Here is a 22,017-nt window from a genome sequence, read left to right as displayed (position 1 = left end):
ATATATCATACTCATGGGTACACTGTTCTCTCTATGAAACACCCTTTTTCCTCCACATCATCTGGAAATCTCAGTCTTTAAGATCTACTCAGCCCAAATATTACCCTTTCTGAAGCCTCCCCTGACGAAACAAAATGATTTGCCTTCTCCGTAACTCTGCACAGTCTTGCATGTGCCTCAATGAGAACACAGTTTACATTGCAGTATGGTTATCATTACAGAAGCCTGCCATTTCATTTTACCTATCTTTAACCAAACACCTATTATATGCCAGTCATTGTTCCAGGTCTGGAGAGCCAGACCAAGACCTAGTCTTTGACCCTTGCCTCGTAATTCTCTTACTAGAATTCAAGCTTCTCAAGTTACTGAGCCTGTGCTCCAGAAAATGTGGACTACTTGCCATGAATGTTGATCCTCACCTTTTCACCTTTTCTACTCTACTCTTTCAACTTCCTCTTCAGAATGCCTTTCCTTTCTTGTCATTGAAAGGCTATATTAAGTCTTAGGTACTAATTCAAATTCTACCTCTTACTTGGAACCGTGGTCTCAAATCTGATACGGGGTCTTCTTTGTTTGAATTCTAACATTTTTTTGTACTTCCTGTATGTTACTTACTTAGTACGCTTAACATTCATGAGATTTGTGTTCTGTTTTCTCTTTGTTAAGTCTATAGTTTATATATGGATTTTTCCCAAAATGGTATACATAGCAAATAATCCATGGACATTTGTTTAATCCAATAGAACAGCTTAACTCATAGTAGGAAGGCCCTCATCCCCCTTTCCCAAAACGTCACTTATTCATACTGATCCACATAAGCCATCTGCTAATAGAAAAGTAGCAGGTGTGTTCTATTTGTGAAAAGGTACTGAGTATAATTTATTTCTTCTCTTTTTTTGAAAGATTTTTTTTACATGAAAACTGAAGCAATACTTTGACTTCCAAACTTGAAATATGTAGCTGCTGATTGTTGTTGATTTCATCCTCAAGTGATTGTTTCTTGATGTAACTGCCTGATTTTATCACTTTATTTCCTCCAGTTTTTAAACCAAATCTTAATTTTTAAGCCTACTAGTGCTACTGTTTTTATGCCAATATCATCCTTTATTCATACACAGATGATTTTTTTTTAGAAGACAACTTTGTTTTTCTTCAATAAAAATGCATTTAGAAGAAAATTGGCACATGCATATGTTTTACTTTCAGTATTAAACTTGGCATTACCTCCTGGGGCTGGCATTCCCTACTATGCTTGCCTTGTCATCTGCCATTATGTGCTCTCATAGTACAGCCAACACCTGTGACCACACAAAAGACCATACACAGCAGCTGCAGGACTCAGATGTCCATGCTGAAATAAATTTCTAAAGCTGAAATATTTGGATCTGTGACTGGTTCTCTTTTCTTTTATCCTTTCAGGAACTGTTGGGACTGTCCAGTGCTGTATAGTGTTACGTGTTAACTGTCTGGGACCTGCTTACTCTACTATTTTCTTTGGCTGACTGTGATTCAAATTAAAGGGAGAGGTCCTCATCGGCAGCATAATGTTGTGGTTAAGGGCACAGATTTTTAATCCAAACTGCCTGCACTTGAAGCCTGGATCTGCCACTCCCTGTGTAATGTTGGATGAGTTTTTTTCACCTCTATGGGTCCCAGTTTTTTCATCTGAAAAATGGAAATAATACCACCTACCTCATTAGAATGCTACAAAGATTAAAATCATTTATATGTGTAAAACTTTTAAAACTATACTGCACATTGGAGGTACTATATAAGTGTTTGCTATTATTATGAGATTATAAATTCTTAAAGAACCTCGGATATTACTTAAAAGCAACTTTTTCATAATATCTATGATCAGTCTTTTTCCCTGCTCAGTTTTTTAATTTCTGTTTGCATTTTTGTGGCATATGATTCTTATTTCTCCAAAACATGCATAAGGGGTCATCAAAACATACTGGGCTAAACCTGGTAAATTGAGAGCAAAACATTCTAGAGATTTCCCCTCCTTTTTAGGCATCTTTTAATAACATAATAGACACTTCTTATATGGTAACTAATTGTTGTTAAATGCTAAAATAAAACATACATGTTTTCCTTGTTCAAGTATAGACACCTTAGTAAATGACAAAAAGTCAGATACTCCATGAATTCCATGCATATCCTAGGGACCAAGCATTCCTGATCATTCATTAGCGGGCCTCAGGAGCTCCTGACCACTTTCCCCTGTAACTATTCAGTGATCGCACATGCTCCAGTCCTTTGCTGCTTTCATCATTATTGTTCCCCATTTTTTAATTCACTTATTAAATTTTATTTCGCAAAGATATATGAAACACCTCCTATGTGACAGTTTCAATTCTAGATCCTGAGAATACAGCAGCAAATAAACAAATCAAATGTCTTGTTGTAACAGAGCCTACCTTAAATAAGTGAAGTGTAATAGAATATAAAGAGATAAAATATGCTACAGGTAAGAATAAAGCAAGAAAGGACAGTAGGGAATATCAGGATGGAGAATGGTGGTGGTCAGAGAGGGCCACATTGAGAAGGTAACATTAAGCAGTCTTGGAGGGGAAGCAGTGAGGTCTTCTTACACGTCTGGCAAGAGTATTCCAGGCAGAGCAAAGAGCATGCACAAAGGCTGTGGGATAGGGTGTTCCTGGTTTGCCATCATAAGAACTTTGATTTTACACTGAATAAGCTAGGAAGCCACTGGACAGCTTCAAGCAGAAGGGTAATTTGATGGTCAGTGAGTAACTTGCTAACAATCCAGCTTAAAGATGATGGTGCCTCTACCTTTAGTTCACTTCTTAATTGAATTAGTAGGTGTGTAAGTTGTCAAACAAAACTAAGCCGTATACACAGACCCAGTCAAGATTTTAGAAATAAGTCTAAACTCATTCTAAAGTTAAAAAGTAATGTTACTACATTGCAATTATTCCAAATTTAATGTCCAAAGCTCATATCAATAACACAAAATGTAAGGTAGTAAAAAACAGAATAAAAATTATGACTTGAGTTAAGTGAAAATCCATTACTTTATGCAAAGATTTACTTCAACTACCATGCATAGATAAATAGTAGAAAATTCTAAATGCTTGAGATGACTTTGGGGAATAGTTTTCTTCATAGTCATATCTCTTACATGAAAGCAAACAATTGATATTCAGCATAATCCCTAGTTTGATATTTCACACCAGTGACTTTGATCAGGCTTGCAATTCTATGGTAGCTTGAAAAATGGGAAATACCATTCTTTAAATAGAAAGGCTTGAGTTCTATTTATCCAGTAATTGAAAGCAATATTTAATCATTATTGTTAAAGATATGAAAACTAATGCTTTGTTAGGTCTAGTGTAAATACCTACATTTATATTATGGATTTATAGTACTGTTTCCATGGCATCCATAGTCACCACATTGCATAAATCCTGAAAAACTTTACATATGTTTATTGAGTTGCTTTTATGAATAGTTTTGAAAAGGTATTTTCATACTATGCAAATTTCATTTTCTTAGTAACGAAACACAAACCTAATTATCTTTTTCACATAAGACAATTCTATTGAAGTAATCATTTTTTCAGTGAGGGTTTTAAGTTAAGGGTTGGCAAGCTTCTCTAAGTTAGGAGCTAGCCAGCTAGAAAATACTACAGGCTGTACTATAACTGTTGCAACTACTCAATACTGCTGTAAAAGTGGGAAAGTAGCCATAAAAAAAATGTAAATAAATGAGCATGGCTCTGTTCCAATAAAACTTTATTTACAAAAAATGCTGTTGGGCAGATTTGGTCCACAGGCTGTAGTTTGCTGACCCCTGTTTTAAAGGTTTGGAATGAAGACCTTCAGACCCAGGAAGATTTGAAGTTTACTGATAAACTAGTCGTTGTGGGTGCCTGAAGGCACAGCCTCAGACTTGGTACTATCTATGGGCTTCAGCATCATCCATTCCACATTTGTTTCAACTTAGCTGTTCATTTTCTCATCAGTGATTTCAATATACTGGCATCTGGGCTTCTTCAAACTCACTCACTCCGATTTGCTTAAAGTAGAAGACTCTTAAGTCCTTTAACCCTTGCTATTGTTGTTGATGCAGTTCTACTGGTTGTTATTGTTTAAAGTGTTACTCTATGTCTTTTTAATCTAAATATCTGTGTACAGAATTATAGTTTGGAATAGGAGTATTTCTCTATGTCAGATCAGAAAAACCCTGATTAATTCTGTTCCACTTTACCCTTTATATTAATCTGTACTGAGTTAGGCTGCATAATGGCTTTTGCTAAGTTGGCCTGCTGTTTGAATTCACTTTTTGATATTATACTGCATCAATGCTCCCTTCCCTCTAAGGGCAAATCTTAGACCCCGTATAGACATATGACTGAAGGCATCATTGGTCATACACTTCTGGTCACATGCTACTTGGCTATAGTAACATCTGCTCTAATGGGTAGTGCTGACCTCATGCTGACAACTACATGTCTTTAATTGGTCTCTTGGATCTAGTAAGGGTAAATCTACCTTGTTCCCTTGTTTTTAGACAAGAAACAATAATTTCTAGTCTAGGTGTTGCTAAGAGGACTATTTTAGGGACATGGATGCAGCTGGAAACCATCATTCTTAGCAAACTATCACAGGAACAGAAAACCAAACACCGCATGTTCTCACTCATAGGTGGGAACTGAACAATGAGATCACTTGGACTCGGGAAGGGGAACATCACACACCGGGGCCTATCATGGGGAGGGGGGAGGTGGGAGGGATTGCATTGGGAGTTATACCTGATGTAAATGACGAGTTGATGGGTGCTGACGAGTTGATGGGTGCAGCACAGCAACATGGCACAAGTATACATATGTAACAAACCTGCACATTATGCACATGTACCCTAGAACTTAAAGTATAATAATAATAATAATAATAATAATAAATAAAAATTAAAAAAAAGAAAAAAAGTAAAAAATTCCCTTTCTACTGCTTTTTTTTTTCCTGTTTATTTTTATAAACTACCTGCCTTTTCCTGGCTACAGTAATGTGAAGGTAACAAACAATATGGAAGAACACAACTCACTCTCAAACTTGTCATTTTAGTTCAACAGCCGTTTCGACCATTTAAAATCTGCTAACTCTTCAATGTATTATATAGAGTTCCTACATAAATCCATACAGATTTCCAGGGTGGGAGTGGGAAGGGGGGTCTCTTTCTAATATAAATTTACTTTAAAAGGGTATTTTTAAGACTGAATAAGCATGTAGACTCTGTGGTTCCTTATACCATTTATTTCATATATAATTGAGTGAGAACAGAAATAATGTAATGTAGGTAATATAAACTTCACAACATGAAATGACTAAAATGATTCAAATAACAAACATGTCAGGTCAAAATGCAAATAGGAATTAACATAATTCATCATGTTTAATATTAAATTACAGAATACTGGCCAACATGGTGAAACCCTGTCTCTACTCTAAAACTACAAAAAAATTAGCTGGGTGTGGTAGCGGGCACCTGTAGTCCCAGCTACTCAGGAGGCTGAGGCAGGAGGATGGCTTGAACCTGGGAGGAGGAGGTCGCAGTGAGCTGAGATTGTGCCACTGCATTCCAGCCTGGCGACAGAGCGAGACTCCGTCTCAAAAAACAAAACAAAAACAAAATAAAACAAAATATTAAATTACAGAAAAAATAATCTCTTAGAATGCATCAGTGACAACATTTCAGTGTTACTTTCAGATTCTATGTACTATTTCTGAATTGTCCTTTCAAGATTGTGTTTGGGTATTTTAAGATACTTACAAATAGAAGTGCTTTTTAAATGAGTCATAGTTCAAATCTTTTAAAAGTGAGAATTGATAGAAATCTTACATACCCGTTGCTAAAATTCATAAGAGCTAAATGGTTCCCAGTGAAGTGACAGAGAATAATGTGTACTCACATCAAATACCCATGGCATGGAATCCTTTTTTGGCAGGGTGTCATCTGGAAAGGACGCAAAAGGTCCAGAGAGGAATGTCTCTCACAAAATTCTTTCATCTACCTTCCAAACGGCAATGACAGACGGCTGTACAGATAGGAGTTAAGCTGTTTTTCTTTTGTAGAGGATGCTTATTTGTTATGATTTTAACCTGGCGTCTATCAAAACAGAATGAAACCCTTAAAACAAACCTTGGAAAAGGGTAAGGATGTAGTCTTTTTTATGCTTATGACTCCTGTCTTAAGATACTAAAATCTTTGCATTTGTTACCAGACAGTAGACATTATCATATGAAGGAAAAAACCAATAAAAATCGTTAGGGCTATTGTCATCAGGTCAATCGATCTTTTCTCTTCTGCTATGAATAGCTGAGTCGATTTACATTACAGACTTTAAAAAAAAATAGCTTAAATAAATACACAGTGGTACACAGCCAACACAGAACCCTAATGAAATCTTAGTGAAACACTGTCATCACACCCACATCGCCAACTTCCATGTCCATACGCATCCCATGTGCCAAAGGTTTTAATCAAACCAGACTTCTTATCCTCTGCAAAACTCCATGAACTTTTTCACCTCCTTGCTTTAGTTTGTGCCACTTGCTCTACTTAGAGTGCTCTCTCCTCTCACTCCCATTTCTTCTAGAAAATTATATTTCTTAATTCCCTTCTTTTCCTTCCTCAAACAGTATTAAACTCTCTTACACTTTGAACCTAATATTTACCCATGCTATATTTTTATTTTGTATCTCTTACTCAACTTAGTTTAGCACCATGTATAAACCAACCAAGCACTGAAACATGACTCCTCAATATGATTCAACAATCGCATCTCTGTCATTGATCTCTGAAACCTCTTTACACAATTTTGCTATTGTATAATCTGTTAAGATGCATTAAACAGTTGATCTATGTATTAGCCTGTTTTCATGCTGCTAATAAAGACGTACCCCAGACTGGGTAATTTGTAAAGGAAAGGGGTTTAATTGACTTACAGTTCCACATGGCTGGAGAGGCCTCACAATCATGGCAGAAGAGCAAGGGACATCTTACATGGCAGGAGGCTAGAGAGCATGTGCAGGGGAACTTCCCTTTATAAAACCATCAAGTCTCGTGAGACTTATTCACTATCTAAGAACAGCACGGGGAAAACCCATCCCCGTGATTCAAATCAGGTCCCTTCCATGACATGAGAGCCTTATTAAAATTCAAGGTGAGATTTGGGTGGGGACACAAAGCCAAACCATATCAATCTATGACACAAAAAAATGCTCAAAACAAACAAAAACATCAGTGGCAAGTAAATATTTCTAAAACAGATAAGTACTATAAAGGATAGAGATTTGGCTAATGTTGTGCTGGGTTAGAAGGATATTCTAATCACTCATTAATTAGAGGCAAAACCATTCAGAAAACAATTGTCAGAAATGTTATTACCTGACTCTAAACAAAAATGTATCAATTTATAGTTTAACTATTAAGACTTCTCAGGCCAGGTGTGGTGGCTCACGCCTGTAATCCCAGCGCTTTGGGAGGCCGAGGTGGGCAGATCACTTGAGATCAGGAGTTCGATACCAGCCTGGCCATCATGGTGAAACCTCGACTCTACTAAAAATGCAAAAATTAGCCAGGCATGGTGGCGGGTGCCTGTAATCCTAGCTACTCCGGAGGCTGAGGCATGAGAATCACCTAAACCCGGGAGGCAGAGGTTGCAGTGAGCGGAGATCACACAACTGCACTTCAGCCTGGGCAATAGAGTGAGACTGAGTCTCAAAAAAAGAAAAAAAAATAAGACTTCTCAAAAGATTATGAGCAAAGGATGTCTTGGGGGTTGTGTATGTGTTCACACATGGGTAGTAACACTATTTATCCATATAATTAGGAAATTGCTTCTAACACATTAGTGAATTTTCAATTAACACTGGTTAACCTTTTAAATAATCACACAATATTTAAAGAATGTAGCATTCTTTTATGGAAATCTGTACACATATTGAAAACTATTGCTGATGGGCAAAATCTGGCCCACCGCCTGTCTTTGTATAAAATGTAAACTATGAATGGTTTTTACATTTCTTAATGTTTGGGGCAGCAGAGTGGGACAAAAGAAGAGTAGCATTTTTTCACACATAAATATTATTTGGAATTCAAATTTTAGTATCGATAAATAGAGTTTTATCAGAACACAGGCCTTTTCATTTATTTATGTGTTGTCAGTGGCTACTTTTCACTGCCACGTTGGAGTTGAGTTGAGTTGGGTTGACAGAGGTAGTTGAGTCCTAGCTCTGTCACTGACGGCTATGTGAGTTTGGGCAAATTATTTAAACTCTCCAAGTCTTTAAACTCAAGAATAATACAGGATAATAATTATATTTTCCTTTAAAGTTTTTGGAAAATTAAATATGTTAACAGACATAATAAAGTACTTAGTGCATAATGGCAGTTGTGGTGCCAAAAAGATATGCCTAAAACATAAGGATGCAGGAAAATTGAAAATAAAAAATGTCAAAAGATACACTTTTGACAAATAGGGCATGAGCCAAAAGAAAACTTCTATGTTAGTAGAAGAAAAAACAGACTTCAATACAAAAAGCATGACAAATGAGAGAGGCGTTCATTACCTAATCTAAAAATGGTTCAATTTACCTGGAAGATGCTAAAAATTCCAAAATATTTTGTATCAAAGTATATCTCATACTAAGTAAAAAATTATAGAATTAGAGTAAGAAATTGACAAATGTGACCAAGATGGGAGATTTCCTTGTACTTTTCTCAGTTAGGTCAAGCAGTCAGAAATTTAATAAAGATGCGGAATATTTGAACAAATATAACCTCTGACATAGGTCTTGCACTGTATTTCAAACTTAATAGTGCATTATGATTATATAGAACCTTGTAGCTAAAAATCAGAAATAAATATTCTTCTAAAGCCCTATGAAATATTGTTAAAATTGACCATGTACTCGAATGTGAAAAAAATCCCAAAGGGTTTCAAAGGATTAATATCAGAGAACACGTTTTCTGGCCAGAATCCATTGAGTACTTCACAACAATACACGCTATGTACCTTAACAAACCTGACAGAAAGAGAAGTGAAAAAAAGACATGAATAGGCCTTCGAATCATGAAAGAAATCAAAGCATTGGTTAAAAAGCTTTTACAGAGCTTATGCACAAATATTTTAAGGCGTAGTCTACTGAACTTTTGAGAAGAAACTAATTTAAACATTATGTAAACTCATCCAGAAAACAGAAAAGTATGTCATATTCTGCATCATATTCTAGAAAGCCAATATAACCTTGCTACAAAATTGTCAGGTACATTGGGATAAATATAAATTATAGGTCACTAAGGAACAACATTCCAAGAAAAAATTATTAGCAGATAGTTCACCGTGGCAAGTGCATAGAAGTTGGATTTAAGGAGGGCAATACTGGGGCCAAGGAGAAAAGTTGGTTGATGTGGGAGAGTGAAGAGTCCCAGAACAAGGGCAGCAGTAGTTAGAATGCAGAGGAGGAAATGCATTTAGGATATTTTTAGATGATACACATTTGGCAGGATTAATGATTGGTTAGATATGATTGCATGAAGGGAAAACATGGAGTAAAGAAGGCTCCTGTATTTCTAGCATGTGTCACCCTCTAGGATAGAAAATGAACCAAAAGAAGCAAGGAAGCAGTGAACCAAAAGAAGCATTAATTCACTCTTGCAATAATGAGTTTTGAGATACAAATGGGATATTTAACAGTTACTATGTAAATGAGTCTGGCTCAGGGGAGAGGAATGAGTTCTAAATACAGATTTTAAAGTCATTGTTATATAAGTGGAATTGAGACCATGTGATTCGTTCATTCATATTTATTAAGTGTGACTGTATGGGGGCACCATTTTTGTTCAATGAGCAAGACAGAGTCCCTATTCTGATAAATCTTAAAGAGCCTGATGATGAAGATATAATTAAACACATAGTTAGAATAAAGTGTTTGACAGAGATAATATAGATGCTATGGGAATGCACAGAAGGGGATTTAACTCACTTGAAGGTAAATGTGTGGAAGAAGACTTCCAGAGGAAGTTATGCTCTGATCCAAATGGTGAATAAGAGTTACCCAAGAAAAAGGTTGAAGGAATGACATTTGCAAAGCTGTCAAGGCAAGAGAAAGAACTTAGTGTGCACAAATCTTTGGAAAAACCATTTTCTCTGAATCTTGGTATTTCCGGGGAAGTGGACTATGAAATGAGATGGAAGAAACAATCAGGAGACAGATTGTGGAGCATCTTTTAAATTTGGACTTTATATGAAGAGTAATGAGAACTCATGAAATCATTCTAATTAAGAATGTGACATATGTAGTTTGTATTGAAGAAGTTTACAGAGTCAAAGTAGCCGAGGACAGAACCCAAGTAAATGTCAGCATTTTAGGGGCAATTAGAGCAAGGGATGTCTATGAAGGAAAAAGAAAATAAGCAATCACAATTTATATTTTGATTTGTTTTTTCATGAATTTAGCAGTAGTAATCAGAAATGCGCATGAAGGTTTAAATCTCATCATATAAAATATTAACCAAACACCTTGATTCATGATCAAGGATATTAAAATGTTAAATATTTATTAATTTAAGGATAAATTAATAACATATTAATGATGCTGGTAATAAAAGAATAATAGTTATAACTTAATATAATAATGCCAGGAACTTATAAGGACTTTATATAAAACACATAACGACCCAGTAGATTTGATTATTAATGCTATTTTTTCAGTCTAGAAATCTGAGATCTCTTGATGTTAGGGAAATTATCCAAGGTCAAACATGTAATAAGCTGTAAAGCTGGTATTTGAATTCAGGCACTTAACATTGCGATATTATGACTGTCCTCTACTGACAACATCTGTGCTATAGAACTGAAAATTTCTATTTGATATAAAATAGAAAATTTCCATTTAACAATAAAAATATTGGCAGGTATATCACAAGTCCAACTATAAGGAATTTATACATTGTATCTGAGAATTCTCTTCCACTGCAACAAATAGGAAGTTACTACTTTCCATAGTTCTGATACAATACCTGTTATAACATGATGAATAAATTATAAAGCATATCTGTTAAGTAAACCATACTTTTGACATAGATTTCATACTGTATTTCAACCTTAATTGTACATTATCATTTATATACATTTGTTTCTTTTTTGTAGTAAAAGGGAGAATTCATTGAGGCAATTTTTCTTGAGGCAAGGTGTTCCATCAGAGCTTTCAAAAGATCTTTTCCTCCATACCTTCAGATAAATGACATTTAAAAAATATATTGTCAGGAAATCATAATTCATTTGCAAATGTATTGCTTTAAGTAAGTTGTGGGTCACTGAAAACATGGAACCAGTAAGAAAACCTACACAGCCTTATTTTCATGTAAGAAAATTGCTAAACTATTATAACCACGTTTCATCAGTCTAAAGATTTTTAAGGAACATGTTCTCTTTCCTTAGTCCTCGAACATGGTTGACTAACTCAACTGAAAATTTCTGCATATGCTCAGGGCTCTATAAAAGCAAAAAAAAAAAAAAAAAATTAAGCAATGGGGGTCTCCTTCTGTCACTCAGGCTGAAATGTAGTGGCCCAATCATAGTTCATTGCAGCCTTGAACTCCTGGGTTAAGAGATCCTCCCACCTCAGCCTCCAGAGTATCTAGGTCTACAGGTGCACACCACCATGTTCAGCTAGTTTTTATATTGTTTGTAGAGACAGGTTCTTGCTATGTTGTCCAGGTTAGTCCTAAACTGCTGGCCTTGAGTGATCCTCCCACTTTGTCCTCCTAAAGTATCAGAATTACATGCGAGAGCCACCAGACCCAGTCAAAAAATTTTGTATACAATTTTATTATTTCAAAAAATTCATTAAAATAATCACCATGGGAAAAAATCAGAACTTTTGGACTCCTATACTCTTATTTTGTAATCTGTTTGTTGGAATTTTGAATTTCCATGGAGTAGGGCACCATCACCTTTCCAGTGAGCAGGGCCTCCAGAGGTCTTATTCAGATCTGCTCTCATCTCATATTCAGTGCCTGAATACTGACAATGGGAAGGAATCAGGAAAGGAAGAACAGCACCCAGTTGATGTGTCAGTCAACAATGTGTGTCCAGAACCTAGTAAGTGATGACAACGAAACTGACCCAGTATAAATATTCATGGAGGGCTGCATATTTATGTCCCTGCCATCCCATTCAGGCCTCTTTAACCCTTCGAATGAACTGCTGGCACCTGGAAACCCTCTGCAGGCTTCTGTATTTCATCTCTAGGATTTCTCCATTCTGTCAACCCACTGTTTATTTTGCTGCTAGTTGCTCTGCTCTCTTCTTTATTTGACTACCCTTGTTTTAGTTTCATATCAATATTATTTGCTCAGCACCCCTGTTCTGATTCGTTCACCTTGTTAAATTTCAGTACTCCTTCAGGATGACTTCCAGCATCTGCCCTCAAATCCTTCACTCTGTAACTAGGGACAGTGGGAGGTGAGGGATAGGCACTCCCTTTGCTTCTTCTCACCAAGGAAAAGGAGCCGGACACATAACCCTCTTTATAAAGACAGTCATTTATGTGCCTTTATCCCATTCCTCACCCCTTAGTTCATTTCTCCACTTTCTAATCCTAAGTAGTAACAGCCCGTGGAATCTGGGTTAATGAAGGCAAGTAATAAGTGTTGCGGTGACTCCAAAGGAGATGCTCTGAAGAGAGTTGAACTCCCTTGCCTGATTCTGATTGTTATTTCTCCCTCAGTTACAAGTGAGAATCTTCATGGGAAGCTCAATTGTTATTTTTATACTTGTATCTCCTTTTGCTCTCCCACTGGCCTGGCTCCAGCAGGAAGGCAGGAATATATGCTCCAAAGACACAGTTAGCTAGTTAGCTGTTCTCCTTCTGCTGGAATGGATCATCCTCATACTTGGTAGTTGGCAACAGGTAAATACTGACTGTCAGTCTGGCTATAAATGTAATAAGAGTTTGTAAGCAAATATATTTGGATGACTGATAAAAATTATTCTAAATCCTGATGAGACTTTTTTCCAGAGAGTCTTCATAAAAGATTTACAAAAAGGAAACTCCTCTTCATCCCAGTGACGGTTTTAGACTTGAAGTTTTGTTTTGTTTTGTTTTCTTTTGTGTTTTTTGGGGGGCGGGGGGCATTTGTTAGGAAATACGTTTTTTCCCTGAGTTATTAAAACGGGGTTTAGTACTGTCAAATATTAAAGATAAATCTCTTCTTGGGATAATATGAGCTTGGAACCTGACAGATTCTTACTTTTTCTAAAGTTATATGTAAACTAACTCTTTTGCTATTCTAATTTTGCTTTTAATAAGAAAAAATGAACCATGGGAATTTTAAGAAGTAAAATCAATGGTAGATTTGTGTTGGTGGAATGTGGTAATTAGGAATCAGAGATGGGGAGAAATTAGGAAAAGAATGGTGCTTGTGATCTGCAGTCCAGACACTGAGCATTTTTCTGTGGATAGCTCTGAATCCACTTGACAGGTATACAGTTACCCCTGACCTTCCCAATTCTACCTCTATCTGAAAGACATTTTTAAAAAGCAGTTGGTATCTGTAATTTTAATTCATTGTGAACTGATGTCAATATGCTGTATTCCTTGGAGATATCTGCTTTGTCATCCTCCTATATTACTTATGAATTAGGGTTTAAGGGTTTTGAGGCACCTTATTAGTCTCCAGAGAAACAGAAGCAATAGAATATATACAGATACATACAGAGAGATTTATTATAAGAAATTGGCTCATGCAATTATGGAGACTGAGAAATCTAATAATCAGTAGGATCAGTAGAACCAGTGGTGAAGTTTTAGTCTAAGCCCGAAAGCCTGAGAACCAGAGGAGCCAATGACGTAAGTCTTAGTCCCTAAGTCCTAAGGACTGAAATTCAGAGGATGGATGGCATAAGTACCAGTCCAAGTCCAGAGGCCTGAGAACCAAGAGCACCAATGCCCAAGGGCAGAAGATGGAAGATACAGCTCAAGCATAGAGAACAAATTCACCCTTCCACCGAATTTTTGTTCTATTTAGGCCTTCAATGGATTGGCTCATGCCCACCTTCACTAGTAAGAACTATCTGCTCTACTCAGTCTACCATTTCAAGTGTTGAGCTCTGCTGGAGGCAACCTCACAGATACATTTAGAAATAATGTTTTGCTAGCTATCTAGGCATCCCTTAGCTCAGTCAAGTTGAAACATAAAATTAACTATCGCAACATCCATATCTGGTAAAAGAAAAGGACGAACGTTCCCAGTAAGCCTGAAATCATCTTGCCTAGCTACTCATTATGCTAGGTTCCTAAGGAAGGAGGAGAAAATGGGAAAGAATAAAAGAATATTTCTTATTGTAATGCAATAACAAAATGGAGGAGAAGAGTATTGGAGTCGAGAACCCAAAAGGAAAACAGGAGAGTTCCCTGGAGTGATTTATAGAGACTTATTTTGGAGGGAATAAAAGGTATGTCATTTAAAGGTGTTTCATTCCTCTAACTCGTCATTTGCTCCTTTTTCTGTTACTTGAATCTCAACATTTTTTTTTTTGCAAGAGGATTAAAGACAGTTTAAAAATAAAAGACATACATATACTAAAAACCAAAAAGTAGAAATAAAATAATAAGATCTATCTCTCCTCCAGCATAAACATGCTACTCTTTCCATCCCCTCATCACCTCTTGCATTGGCTTTAGCATGCAATGGCAGCATATGCATATTATACCACCCAGGACATTGTTTCCTAGGTTTCTGAAAATATGTTATGCAATATGTAGAATATACTTTTGTAGAAAAAAATGCTAACAAGAAACAAAACAGACCAAAGGGAACGAGCCAAAGGAAAATTTTCTGCTCTATGCTTTGCCAAATATATCTCTCCTAGGAACAATTTACATAATATTACAAAATTTATTGAGATATTGGATACAAGATATTTAGAAACCTCTGAAATAATACCACAAACTTCCATAGCAGTAATGTGAGCAAAACATTGAACATTAAGCATTAAAGAGAGTCAGGATTATGTAAAACGAGGTCATTGTCAGCCATTGCAGAATCTGGACATGAGATCAAAATTGCTGGCCCAGCAACGATCGCTAGAAATTTTAAAAATGTTAGTATTCTGCTCATATCTCCCTCAATCGTAAATTCACCTTGTTACCTGGGGTGTTAGGAATGGCCATAAACCCATCATAAACATTTAAAAATCTGGACAATACACACAGGTAAAAAGTGTACTCCTTTATTTCAAATGGGAAAATAACCATTGCTTATATTAAACACATTTAAATTGATATCTTTTCCGCTCAAGGAATTGACATCATGTTAATTTGGCTTGGAAAAAAGTAAAGGTTTTCTATTACCAGAAAAACTGATTTTTAAAATATTTTCTATATATTTTGTTTAATTAGGTCTAAATCAAAAATGTTATCTTTCATCCTGCTCAACATTTTTTTTTTGTGATAACAAAATTACATTTAATTCAAGTAATACCTATCCCAGTCAGTTTTTCATTTTGGCTGTTCTGTTAGCTATTTGATCTATTAAAATATGACACTATTAATAAAAAATGAATTACATCATTAGTTATTAAGGCCTTAAAATTGTTTGATACCTATTGTCAAGCACTTTACTAGATTAATTCATTAATTCAATTAATATCCATAGCAAGCCTCTCAGGGGTTACTATGCTAGACAAAAAAAGGTGTAAATGTAAGAAAAAACAGTGATTACTAGAGAAACACAATTCTCGGGGAAGAACAGGTAAGTAAACATATACACAACACCATGTGAAAATTATTAGCAAAAGTGTTATGCGCAGAGTGCTCACTAAGTTCTTTTCTTCTGTAGTAAATTATGAGTCAATAAGAGATTTAAAAATTTCACTCATAGTGAAATGTATTATTTCATATGAGCTCACTGGTTAGATGTGTTATGTTGTCCGGTATGGTAGTCATGAGCCAAATGTGGCTATTTAAATTTAAATTTTTTAAAATTAAAGAAAACTAAAAATTCAGTTTCTTAGTTGTATGTCACATTTTAAACCTGCAATAGCTTCATGTGGTAGAGATAATCACACTTGATAACTCAGATTACAGAACAATTCCATCATCACAGAAAGTTCTCTTGACCAGTATGAGTATGGTGGGACTAGTTTACTTATCAACTCAAAGATCTTATTAAAGTTTGTAGTTAAGCGATTTTTCTAATTGTTTTTCCCGAAAGAGGCAATGATTTTTTTGGAAAGCAGTTGTGTTCCAAATTAAGATTTTAAAATATTAAGCTATATGTCAAAAGCAAGTTTCTGGTTGTTAAATAGAGTGTTGTGTGCTATTTCCTAATGAAGTCATAGCACCGAACTTCATTCATTTTCATTACTGTCTTGCTCATCATTGAATTCTCAGTACCTACTAAGGTGTCCAATACAGACAAATTGAAAAATAAATATTTATTGAACGTTGAATGAATAAAGTGAATAAATAAATGAACAAATGTTTTTTTTTTCTTCTTTGAGAGGTAGTCAAATGAGAAGAAGCAGGTTTTCCTGCTGATAAGATCAGGTATGCCATGTGCTATCTTTCTGTTGCTGTTCACCATTTCCAGGTAGGGAATAGAATATTTGAATTAAAAAATAGAATGAAATCTTAAAGATAATTTGAAAAGATCTTAAAGATAATGCAGTTAATGTTTTTTAAAAGCAGATACAGCCAAAAGTACAACATAGACAAGTTCATACAGCTAATTAGTAGCAGATCGATCACAGGACTTCTATCATAGCAAATAGAGGATCATTCCTTTAATTGCCATAATTCAACATAAAAACACTACTCCAAGGTATGATAGAGTCAGCTCTTGTATTTTGAGAGAGTGTTTTGGCACTGTCGGGATTAAAATATCAGAATGACTGTGTGGCCCAACAAAATACCTTATTCCAAAATATGGATTCATGATGCATCCGAAAATAGTGTTCCACTCAAGTTGGGAAAGAAATTCAGTCATTAAGCCAGTTATTTAAAATGGAAAAAAATGTTTAGATAATCAGTTCATGATAACAGTACAGGAGGAAAGAAAAGTACTAAGATATACCAAAAAGTATCAAAAGAAATAAGATAGTATTTTACTTACTATCTTATCTCTTTACACTTGGATTTTGTATATTACTTTTAAACTATTTTGATTTTAATGTTGATGTGTATAATTATTTGAAGTCTTTTTTTCTCTTTATGATGTGAAAATGTGAATTACTCTGGGCTGACTATGTTTATCATGAGTTAATCATCTGTTCATACCTCAGTTGGTGAGAGTGATACATAATTATAAGCACAGTATTGAAGGGGAAATAAATAGAGTTTGTGATCTTAAACTTATAAAATAATCACGACAATTTCTAAGGGAGAAAAAATTTTCCTTCTGCTTTGAGAGTACTCAATTAAGATCAAGAATGTTGGGAAACATGATGTATCACGGCAAGGAAAACCATGTGAACATCAAGAAACAGTCATTTTCCTGACGTGTTATTTTTTGTTCAGGCAATTACTTCTTGAAATAAAGATATCTGTTTTGAAGTTGAGTTGGATAATTACTATAGGAGAAAATGCTAAGAACTAGTTATTCATTCTGAAGCAACAATCGAAGAGAACTAAGAAATTCTAGAAGTTGTGTCAATTGAGTAGAAGTAGAACAGTTAAATTCTAGGATGACTGTATGCAAAAAGTAGGCTTTGGGCAGAAAGCCAGTAAGTAGGTTAAAGGCTTATAAGACACTACTGTTAGAAGAAGTCATGGCTGTACCCTGATGAGTTTAAGACTCTACAGGCCGAAAGTTAATGGACAAAGAGTCTTTAAATAACCACATATATGCCTGCTTATAGTAGAGAGATCTCATGGTAGGAGGTAATGGGAATGACTCAAGGTTGGAGCATCTGACTTGCTATGCATGAGGAAGGACCTTGGAAAGTATAAATGGATAGAAAAGCAAAGTGCCAACTTAATCCCTGTTCTGTGTCCCCACCAATGCATGAATTATACCTATAACCCTCTCCTTGCCAGAGATGGATTTATACAGGGAGATAAGGAAAAAGTGAGATACAGGTTCCACTGGTATTTCCATGAGAACAAGTTGTAAAATAAGCATCTTCTGCCCAAGGTGGAGAACTAGGATATGTCATAATGAACCACAGGTAGCAACATCTCATCTACACCATGATATATATTTATTGACATTATGATTCAATTTTCAGTAAAAATATAAAATAATCACGACAATTTCTAAGGGAGAAAAAATTTTCCTTCTGCTTTGAGAGTACTCAATTAAGTCCTGTTGCTCAAAGATTTTTCCAACAGTTAGAAATGAACAGGGTGATGTTTTCTTCTAATATGTAATTCATCCCCTAGGATGCTTTAGATTGTTAACCAATAACAAATAATAGTAGGCAATATAAGTAGATTCCCATATTTCCAAACGAGAATTAAAGTATACTGCAACCTTATAGAAAATGTGATGATGATATTAAATTTGCTGAGCTTGTTTCTGTAAGGGAAATTTACCAAGAATACCAATAGAAATGATGTACTAGAAACACTATTGGTATGACACCTTAAATGACACTGTTTGCATCTGATTAAAAATGTAAATTTTAGTAATAAAGATGAATTTTTTTAATGGGTTTTCATCTTTGAATATAGGAGATTATACTTTGAATTCTGGAAGGTGGATTATGTCTTCAAAAGTTTGAAAAAAATATTTTGAAAAGATTTAAGGATATTTATTATCCTTACTGATTTCATAGATAGAAAAGGCTATTTATTACCCTTACTCATTTCATACACAGAATTCCATTCAAGAATATTCTTAAAATGCTGCCTATTACAACCTTTGTTTTAACTGCTTATCTTTTCATAACTCTTAAACCTCAAGGAAAAAAGGACTGAAGACAGAACCCACAGATGATCCCCTAATGCTTCTTTTTAAATATAATATATTGATATGATTCTAGTCACTAAATAAAAAACATGAAAAACATAAAAATAAAAAACAAGAACTGCAAAACATGCATAGGCACTCCTTAAGTTGTTCCTCCAGCTGAAAAATAAAGCTATATCAACCACTGAACAAAATGTATGGATTGTTAATAATGCAATATGTGAATTATTTACCTTGTCTCTCCCACACACAGGTGACATGGGATCACTTATTAATCTTTCAAAACTGGTAAAGTGAAAGGTTGCCAGCAAGCAGAAGTCTTATTGCCAAACCTCTATCATTGTCATGGCCCTTCAATTACTCGCTTAGAGTTTTGTATTTCAAACTCAACGTTATGGACCAATTATTTTAATATGTTCCAAAACATTAGGTCATTTGCCTTTGAAGTAAAGTAACATATTTATGTTATCACTGAACCTGAAATATCACATAAAAAATTTTAAAAGTAGTTATTATGATATATGTATTTGGTCCTCCTCTGTTTCCTGACTTACCATTACTAAAATCCCTGGAATTTCTAGGGACAGAAGATTGTCTCTAGTATGCTAATGAGATAACTGGTGGTTGGGGGTTCTTAGATAGCTCCAAGATGGGAGCTTGTTACCAAAAGACAAAGGCAGGATCAGAGTGTTGGGAATTTTAGTCCCATACACCAACCTCTGGGGAGAAAGAGAGACATGAAAGTTAAGTTGGTCAACGGCCAATGATGTAATCAATTATGCCTACATAATGTAGCTTCCATAAAAACCCAAAGGACAGAGGTAGGAGGGCTTCTGGATAGCTGAACATGAGGAAATTCCTGGAGGGTAGCTCACCTGGGAAGGGCATGGAAGCCCCACACTCCTTTCCCCACGCCTCTCTCCATCCATTTATTCTATTTGTCTGTTCATCTGTATCCTCTGTAATATCCTTTATGTGAAGGAGGAAATGAAAGTAAAGTGTTTTTCCTGAGCACTGAGATGCTCTTGCAAATCAATCAAACCCAAGGAGAAGGGTCACGGGAACCCCAAGTTATAGCTGGTTGGCTTCCGAAGTGAAGTTCAGTCTTGTTGGGGACTGAGCCTTCAACTTGTAGGATCTGATGCCAAATAACTCCAGGTAGATAATGTCAGGATTGAATGGAAGTAGATATGTGCTCTGGAGGGTCACTTAGCTGGCGTGTGGGAATAACCTCCACACATGTTGGTGACCAGAGGTCACAGAACTATTTTTTGTTGATTGTTGTGTGAGAGCAGGAAAAGCACTTTGGTTTGTTTTTCTTATTCACATAGTTATCTTAATTTCAATGAAGTTACAGAGCATGGTTTGCTAATGAGTAACCTTGTGAATCTGAAACTCGTTTAATTAGAAAATTTTCCCCAGAGTCAAGATAAAAATACACATCAACCATTTTCTGATTTTAGCGATGTTAGAGATCAAAACAATTTGCTATAAAACTGAAGTCATATAAGGCCATTTCACATTGAAAATTAGAGTTTTGCTGATATAGATGAAGAAACTGGACTTACCCCTGTCTGTGTCATACAGGAAGACAAAACAGTTCCATTCGTAGTGATCCAGTAGACTCAAGAGTGCTCCTCGTAACGAAGGTCTTAGTTGCAGCACGAACTGGCTCTCCCCCTCAGTAGGGAAACTTGGTGTGATGAGGGAGATATGTAAGGCGCTGCAGAATGAGGTCAAGGTATGTACTGACCTCTTATCATAGAGTCCAAAAATGGCAAATACTCCTCTAGAATACTGGGAACAGACTGAAACAAGAGGAAGAAAACACCACAAACTATTAGCACACTCAAATTGTTGACTTTAAAGTCTACATTCTAGAAAATTAAAAAATAAAAATTACTGAATCATTGCATCTGTCAGGAATATAAGATAAAGAGTAAAAGTAAAGTGTGCGATTAATTGCACAATCAATGAATTCTTGAGCTTGTACTCAAAGTCTTACATTGAGTGAAGCTGATCCGAATTAAAATTCTGCATTAAGAAGACAATTGGATTAAAGAGAAATTTGACTAAAATAAAAAAATATGGCCTTCCATAATAATGTGGCAAATCCTATGCTAGAGAACTTTAGGTGTGACAAATCCAAAATTATTTTCTGCATTTTTTTTCTTACATGCAAACATATAATATACATTTGAAATTTTTGAGTATTAATTGAAGGAACATTTATAATACCTTTTGCCCTCCTGCATAAACTATAAGTACATATTTTCTATTCTTGAATTGGATTATAGTTTTCACTCCGCCTAAATTGTTACTTTTTGTTTGCTTGCTGTGGCAATTTCATTTTAATCACAGTCTTAGAGTCTCCTCGAATCATGTTTGAAAACAGACGTTAGGCTGCTGGAAAGTCATTCTTGGCATATCTGAGAGGCTTAGTGAATTGGGGCCAGCTGCGCACGTTCTAGGCAGACCAAAAAGTAAAGATAAACCAATTCCAAAACCCAACAGAAGCAAGCCAAATAAAGTAAGAGGACCCCAGGGAAACAGGTACACAGCCTCATCTTGCCTTTCTTGGTCCATGCTCCCAGTTGCTACAAAAACCGTGAGGCAACATCTAAATAGAAAAAGATTCTTCTCAAAATTCTTTTCCAATCATATTTTTATTACTCTTTTAACAGAACTGATTTCTGGTCCAAATTGGTGTGAGTTTTTCCAATTTATATTTTAAGGGACAGAAATCTGCAAAGGAGATACCATAAAGAAAGTATATTTGAATTCCAAATTCTTATAGCTTATCATGTATGGCTAACAGTCCTATTTCTTCTTGGCTTATGTAGCTAGCTTAAGAAGTGTTTAGGTCTATACAATTTTTATGTTTTCTGATTTTAGTTACTAATCTTACTTGCATTAGCTATGAATACATAATATGGCAAGAATTAAATGAGATTATGTAAAAGTGCTATGCTATGAGGACATAGGATGTGATTAATAAGTGGCAGATTTTAACACAGATTTTCTATATGCACTTGTGTAGTTAAATAGTTTTATTTTTTAATAAGAGAATAA

At 35.3% G+C, this 22,017-nt stretch overlaps 1 protein-coding gene across 7 annotated transcripts in view; it reads right to left on the bottom strand.

Annotated features, from left to right (window-relative positions):
• Positions 1 to 22,017, bottom strand: part of GRIA4 (glutamate ionotropic receptor AMPA type subunit 4) — a 372,806-nt gene that overhangs the window by 209,065 nt on the left and 141,724 nt on the right. For all 7 annotated transcript variants that reach the window (XM_015115585.3, XM_015115581.3, XM_077964932.1 and 4 more), the window contains one exon: positions 20,514 to 20,753. In XM_015115585.3, the coding sequence (XP_014971071.1) occupies positions 20,514 to 20,753 (240 nt within the window). The remainder of the gene's footprint in view (positions 1 to 20,513; positions 20,754 to 22,017) is intronic.

The sequence above is a fragment of the Macaca mulatta genome, chromosome 14 (genome assembly GCF_049350105.2).
Source record: "Macaca mulatta isolate MMU2019108-1 chromosome 14, T2T-MMU8v2.0, whole genome shotgun sequence".
Classification (NCBI taxonomy): Eukaryota; Metazoa; Chordata; class Mammalia; order Primates; family Cercopithecidae; genus Macaca; species Macaca mulatta.
The sequence above is the reverse complement of the archived record's forward strand: the minus strand, read 5'-3'. Positions and strand labels throughout refer to the sequence as shown.